The sequence below is a fragment of the Olea europaea genome, chromosome 3 (assembly GCF_002742605.1).
Source record: "Olea europaea var. sylvestris chromosome 3, O_europaea_v1, whole genome shotgun sequence".
Classification (NCBI taxonomy): domain Eukaryota; kingdom Viridiplantae; phylum Streptophyta; class Magnoliopsida; order Lamiales; family Oleaceae; genus Olea; species Olea europaea.
Genome location: NC_036239.1, coordinates 24,792,024 through 24,799,454, shown reverse-complemented (window position 1 = coordinate 24,799,454; position 7,431 = coordinate 24,792,024). Strand labels below are relative to the sequence as shown.

Below are 7,431 nucleotides of genomic sequence, written 5' to 3'. Positions count from 1 at the left end.
CAAGTAATCCCCCCCCCCCCCCCCCCCCCCCCCCTTTTTTTTTTTTTTTTTGAGAAGTCATGTTTGGTATCGATTAAAATCTAAATTTTAATCTCAATCAAAGTTAACAATTAATTTTAATAACATATTTCATGAAATCCTTAAATTTTTAACTTTTATCAAAATATACTAAAAATCTGATTTTAAACTTCCACCAAACGAGAGCAAAATTCTGAAAATAGATTCAAGTTACAAAAATAATCCTTTTCTTTACAATCTTATCTTATTCTGATATCACAATAAGTTTGAATTTTTTTTCTCTTTTCTCTTCCTCTACGCTTTCCTTTACACCTTTTATCAAAATCTTAACCCTTTTAATTTTTTAAAATTTGTCTATAATTTTTCCACAAATTATCACATCTACCGAAAATATTCACTTTCCAATCAAATTTTCAATTAATTAGAACCTAAATTTGCATTTTCTCCTATCTTATTTGTGTACATAGAATGTGTCTGAACTGATTATATCCAATTTAACTTATATTCAATGAATTATATTTATTTAATTGAATATTAGTTATATGTTTTTCCTTCTGATCACTAGAATTGATTGTTTATATTAAATACAATATAAATTTTTTTAAACATTAATATGCAATTTCTTGTATGAGCAAAATATTAATAAAATGACTGTTCGATATCAAATGGATGAAAATGATGATAAAAAAAAATTAATAAAGAAATATTTTTTAAATATAAATCTGATTTTTTGGGTCGAGTATAAATTATTCAAAAGCAAGAATAAAGTATCCGATTTGTACAGAGTTTGATTGTGCCCCCTAACTAAAAATTTCTGTGTCCATTGCCGCCTGTACCGATGTGTGGCGCCCACACATTGTCAGCGGAGCTATAAATTCCCCCTCCACATCAAGGACATCCCACGCATCTGTTTTATCGTTTGTTGCCTCGTTTGTATAAAAGCAGGGAAAACAATCTTATGCTAATGGTGTGATGGTGTTCAGTTCTCAATTCAGAATTGAGGCAAAGGAGTACGTAGCGCCTGTTTACTATTCAGGAGCAAATAAGGTATGACTTATGCAGGAGTTACGGCGAACTTACAAGCCTCGCAGAAAGCTGATTAGCGGGTACTATTGCACAAGGGCGGTTAATGAGAGTAGTGATCCACGCGAGCAAATCTCGAGACCTAGTAAGGAAGGACAAATAAAGGTGCATAAGTCCAGGGAAATGATTACAGAAGGCATATCTTATAGTTTTTTGAATAGCGTTGAAATAAGGGTTGCATCAAGGCATTGAAAAGAGAATTGAATGAATTAACTAAGTTAATGGATAGTGGGACTGTAGTGGGCTCCAGGAATACTTATTGCCGTAAGTGTAGGGTGGGCTTGGATGAGTATTCAGCCAATGGAAAAAATGTAGCAAACTTGGATTCTAAGGAGTTGACATCGAACTAGACCCACACTAAAGAGTTGCTGGTTGAACCAAGTGGATGCGAACTAGAGTGATGGAGGTTGGGCTATGGAAACGGAACTGAGTAAGTTGAGTATGAAGTTGGAGATACTGGAAGCAACCATAGACATGCTCTACAACTGTGGATGTATTGGACACAAGGCTAGTAAAGGTATTAGAGTTGGCAATGGAGGAAGATATCGAAATTGTATTGAGAGAAAGTCCAGCCTTGGGAGTTAAGAAACAGCATGGGACGACAAGCAATAACCTTCCGTTTTTATCACCTTGGTTTGAGTAAATCCCTTCGCTACAAGACGAGCCTTATACCTTTCTACTGTCTCATCAGCTCTGTACTTCACAGTAAACACCCATTTACAACCCACTGTTCTCTTTCCATGTGGTAAATTCATCACCTCCTAAGTTAATTTTTTTCAACGCCCTCATTTCCTCCATTACAACTTCTCTCCACTTAGGAATCTCCAATACCTTCCGGGATATTATTAGGAATTTTCACACTATCAAGGTTAGAAGTAAAAGCACGGTACTCTATGGACAGTGCATTGTAGGATACATATTTTGAAACTGGATAGAGAGTACATGAACGAGGTTGTTTTCTGAGTGGAATAGGTAAATCAATATCATTAGGTTTAGGAGTATTAGAGAGAGAGACTATTATCTAATTTAACCTACAGAAAGACTCTTGGTTGCCAGGAGCTGCCACCAATTCAGACTCAATTGGTACCTCAGGTGTGAGATTTTCATTAGATTTTGGCTCTCGTGAGTGAACTAGTATCTCTTTGTTCTATTTTTCTACACATTCCTTAAGTGTAAGCTTCTTTCTATAACCGACAAAGGAGTGGAGGATGATGATGGTGTGATGGAATCAGTGTTTGGGGAAAAATCAAAGAAGAGGTCACTAGCCAAGTGATTCAAGATTCGAGATTCACTTAAATTCTCCCCTTGAATTGAGGACTTCGAGTAGAAAGGAGTGGTTGCAAAGAATGTTACATCAAGACTAACAAAGGTGCAATGTGATATAGAATCATAGCACTTGTAACTTTTTTAGTAGGTGAATAACCAAGAGACACATTTTGTGGCCCGAAGTTCTAGTTTAGTTTGCAAGTGTGTATGGACATGTACAAATGCTGTACAACCAAAGATTTTTAGGGGAAGAGTAAAACTAAGTCGAGAGTGAGGAAATGCATCTTGAAATTTTTGACGAAGGTTATAAATGAAAGGACTCGACTAGGCATTCTGTTTATGATATAAGATGCAGTGAAAATAGCAACCCCCTAAAAAAAATTTAGCATGTTGGTAGTGGACATTAGGTCACGAGCTACATCAAGGATGTGTTTTTTTCGTTCGTTCAGCAATCCTATTTTGTTGAGGGATATCGACACATGAATATTCAGTACCATTGTCGGTACGTAAAACTTGTATTTTGGTGTTGAATTGCATTTGGATCATAGAGTAAAAATTGATTAAAATAGAACGGACTTCAATTTTATCTTTCAGTAAATATATCCAACAAAGTCATGTATGTTCATATATGAATGTAATAAACCATTTTATATGTGTTCGACTAGGAATACGAGGACCCCAAACATCACTGTGAATCATAGTTAATGGCTTAATGGGTCTATATGTAGACTTTGAAAAAGAAGCACGATGATACTTTGCAAGTTCACACATTTCACATTGAATATCAAGAGACAATTTATTGGAACAAAGAGCAGAAAATAAATGTCGCAAATACTAAAAATTAAGATGACCTATCCGAAAAAATAGAATCACGTGTAGTTTTGACACTAGTTACTGACTTTAGCCTGCTCAAACTAATGGAGTCCCTCACACTCTTTAGCACTGCCAATCATCGTCCTCAATGATAGGTCATGAAAGACACAATGAGAGAAGAAATTTCGCAGAGCAATTGGAAGTGTTTAGTCGGCTGACTTAGAGACAATAGATTACAAGATAATTTTGGAACATGGAGAATTGAGTTTAAAGTAATAAATTCGGAGATAAAGATACTTCCTTTGCTTGCAACAGGAGAAAGGGACCCATCTGCATTTTTTACTTTCATATTTCAAGTATATGGTGAACTCTATCACCACGATGAAGGTAGATGGGGTTACTTACGAGGACTCATAGGATATTGAAACCCAAATGATGACCTTCTACTAAAATATTTATTGGAAGCAGTTTGATTGGAGGCCAGTGTTGGAGGGGCTAGATTTTTCTACTATTAATAAAGAGAATGCCAACTAGCCAGAGAGTATTTGGGGAGGATGGATTAGAGAGGTGTTCAGTATGAATCACAATAAGGCCCTAGGACCAGATGAAGTCCCTTTCTCATTCTATGAGGCCTGCTGGGAAGTAATGCAACCAAACATTGTGTCCTTGTTTCTTTCAGTGTGGTTAAAGACTGAATTAAGAATTTTCTGTATTTCTTCATTGAATTATACAAACCTATTACACCCTATTTACAATACAAAAATAAAAATACAAAGAAAAAATAATCTTCTAATTTAGGATACAAAAAATTAGCCTAATAATCCTCCTAAATTATAAGAAGATTTAATCAATTATATATCAATCATGATTAATCATATATCAATCATGATTAATCTCTAGAATTCTACAGTAGCAGGTTCTTGAGAAGTTCTAATGCTATATTTATTGTGCTGATTTCAAAAAAAGGGGAGCGAAGGATATTAAGGACTTTCGTCCTAGCAGTTTAGTAAGTGGGGTATACAAAATTATTGAAAAAGTTCTGGCAAATAGATTAAAGGAGGTGTTAGGAAAAGTAGTGTCTTAAGTTTCTAAATGCTTTTGTTATAAGGCGCTAGATATTGAATTCCATAGTTAAAGCAAATGAATGCATTGACTTAAGACTGCACCTAGGGGTTTCAGGAATGTTATGTAAACTTGATATTCAGAAAGCCTATGATCACGTGAACTAGGGATTCCTTTTGTATATACTCAGGCAATGTAGCTTCCAGGATAAGTGGTGCAAGTGGATTCAGTTGTGTATCTCTACTGTTTCCTTTTTATTATTGGTGAACAACACTCCTAAGGTTATTTTCATAGTAGCAGAGGTTTGAGACAAGGGGATTCTTTGTCTCCATTGCCGTTTGTTATTTTTATCGAAGATTTCAGAAGGATGCTCAAGGTTGTAGCGAGGAGTTTGTTTGGGGGCTTCATGATTGATCAATTGCAGGAATCATATTTGTTATTTGCAAATGATACGCTGATATGTTGTGATGCAGATGTTAAGTAATTCAGGAACTCACGTTGTCTACTTTTATGCTTTGAAGTTGTATCTGGGTTGAAGATAAATCTAGAAAAATCTAAGGCTATAACGTGGGAGATGTCGATAACAAGGAGTTGGTTGATATATGAGGTTGTAGGGTTGCGCAGTTACCTATGTCATGGCCCCCCCTTAAGAGCATAGTTTAAAAGTATACATATTTGAAACGGTATTTAGGAAATAGTAGAAAGGAGGTCAGCGATTGGAAGCGTATGTACCTTTCAAATGAAGGCTATCTTATTCTCATTAAGTCCACTCTATCTAAATCTCCCTACCTTTTCTGGTCATTGTTTCCTATTCCTATTGCAGTGACAAAAAGATTAAAGAGGATTCAAAGGAAGTTTCTTTCGGAAAGTTTAAAGGATGAGAGGAAACTTCATTTGGTTAATAGGGGTGCAATTCGTTCTCCCATAAGGTTGGGAGGTCTCGAATTGAGAAGCCTTGTATTGTTTAATAAGGCATTGCTGTGTAAGTAGTTATAGCGATTCGGAGTGGAGAGGGAGAGTTCTGAAAAGAAATTATAGGGGTGAAATATGGTTTTATGGAGGAGAATGGTGCTTAGTCAAGGGTTTTAGTTCTTATAGAGTGAGATTGTGGCGGTATATCTGGCAAAGGTGGAGAGACTTTCGAAATAGATTGACTTTTGTGGTAGGAAATGGTAATACTATCAGTTTTGAGGAATGATTGTTGGTATGAAGATAAACCGCTAAGGGGTGAGATTTCCTTTGTATCGTATTGCTTTAATGCCGTCTGCTATGGTGAATAATCTCTTAGATATACATAACGGGTCTCAACTGGAACATTGTTTTTGGGTGGGGTTTACACGACTGAAAATTAGATGATTAAGCACTGCTTTTGACCTCTTTATATTATTTGCACATCAAGATAGGAGAGGGTGATTGTAACAAGTAGAGGTTGGGACCTTATTAGGATCTGTAGAGTGTTTATTAACTTCAAAGATGGTATGACAATGTAAATTGCCCTCATGGGTAGCATTTTACTATGGACAGTTGTGAGAGAATAGGTATTAGTGGTGGATAATCTCCAAATAACGGGTTTTTATGATATAGAATGGTGTTGTACGTGGAGGAGGGATGGAGAGACGATTGACCACTTGTTCCTTCAGTATGATGGTGCACGCTTGCTATGGACGGATATTCTGGCTTCTCAACACATGGATTGGATGTTGCCGCAGCGTATGTGAGATTTGTTAAAGGCATGAAGGAGAAAGTTTTGTAATAAGGACAATAAGCTTGTTTGAGGCCTTATTCTGAGTTGCATTGTATAGTGTGTATGGAGAGAGAAACAGTCACTATTTTGATGATCATACATGAACAATAGAACAGATTAGAGAATTATTTTATTTAACATTGTATACTTGTTTTAATGCTGCGGTTACTAATCATATAGACGGGCCGCCCAATTTCTTCTTGTTCTTTCTTTGTTTAAATTGATAATACACTTCCTATATATTATCTTTTGATTAATAAAATATATGATTACAGCAAAAAATACATACATACATATATGTGTGTGTATATACATATATATGTGTGTGTGTAATTATAAACAAAGTAATATACCTGTTTTTCAAGGGCAGTTGATCCATGCCGAAGATGTACATGAAGGTTATGTTTAACAGCCACACGTGCAAAGTTCTCATTATTCACAGCAGCAGCTCGCAAGTCAGTCAATCGCCCCGGAGGCAGTTCTGTGTACGTGAAGAACAAGTACCTTGTGATAAGATGGTCTAAGACTGCATCACCAACAAATTCCAGGCGTTGATAACAAGACACTCCAGAAGAAGGACGTGATGCATGAGTTATAGCTTCCACCAACAAGCCACGATCATTGAATTTGATGTTCAAGGCACCTTGTAATGCATCAAAGTCAACAGTCCTAAGTATATTTTCAGGGACATTACTGGGCTTAATTGCATGCTCTATCTCTTTCAAATTGAAATCTATATCAATCCCAATCCATTTCATAAGGTGGTTTGCAGCATTCTTTCCACCTTCAACATAATACACACCAATTAGAGCTTCCACAACATCTGCCAGCGTTTTGCTCGAGAGTACACGATATGAACTTGAGTCACTCTCAAGTTCACCGTCTTCCATTTCATCTTCTTCATACCCATCACCATTGTGGGCCTTCCCCCCTCCACCTTCCTGGGGACCAATATCCTGCTCAAATAATGAGGATCCTGCTTCCTTGGTGTCCTCATCAAAGACAGGTAGCACCCCAGGAGCAGCCCATCTAGATGGAGCAAATCGATCTGCCTGGATGTATGACTGAAGCCCCTTGTTCAATGCATATTGATAGAGTACCATGTTGCTTACCATTTGTTGTCTCATCCGAGTAAGCTGGCCTTCATGTTTCTGTGGATATTTCAGAAAAAGAAATCGACTAACGACCCATTTTAAATAAGCATCTCCTAAAAGTTCTGCTCTTTCATAGCAGAAAGTCTCTTGGCAAGAAGCTGCAGTCAATGCTTCCAAAATCTGGAAACAAAAAGGTTCACATATCAGCTACCATAATTTAGTAAATTTTCAAACATACTACACAGGAATTGATAATACCTTGGAAGCCGGAACAGGATAATTAATTATATCCTTAAGTTGTACAGCAAGCAACATGCTCTCTACCCTACGCATAATTGACGGCAATCTTTG

At 36.6% G+C, this 7,431-nt stretch overlaps 1 protein-coding gene across 1 annotated transcript in view; it reads right to left on the bottom strand.

Annotated features, from left to right (window-relative positions):
* Positions 1 to 7,431, bottom strand: part of LOC111380386 (endoribonuclease Dicer homolog 1) — a 22,990-nt gene that overhangs the window by 2,076 nt on the left and 13,483 nt on the right. Inside the window, exons 9-10 of the mRNA XM_023003936.1 lie at positions 7,339 to 7,426; positions 6,340 to 7,260 (exon numbers count right to left, since the gene is read on the bottom strand). Of these exons, the coding sequence (XP_022859704.1) occupies positions 6,340 to 7,260; positions 7,339 to 7,426 (1,009 nt within the window). The remainder of the gene's footprint in view (positions 1 to 6,339; positions 7,261 to 7,338; positions 7,427 to 7,431) is intronic.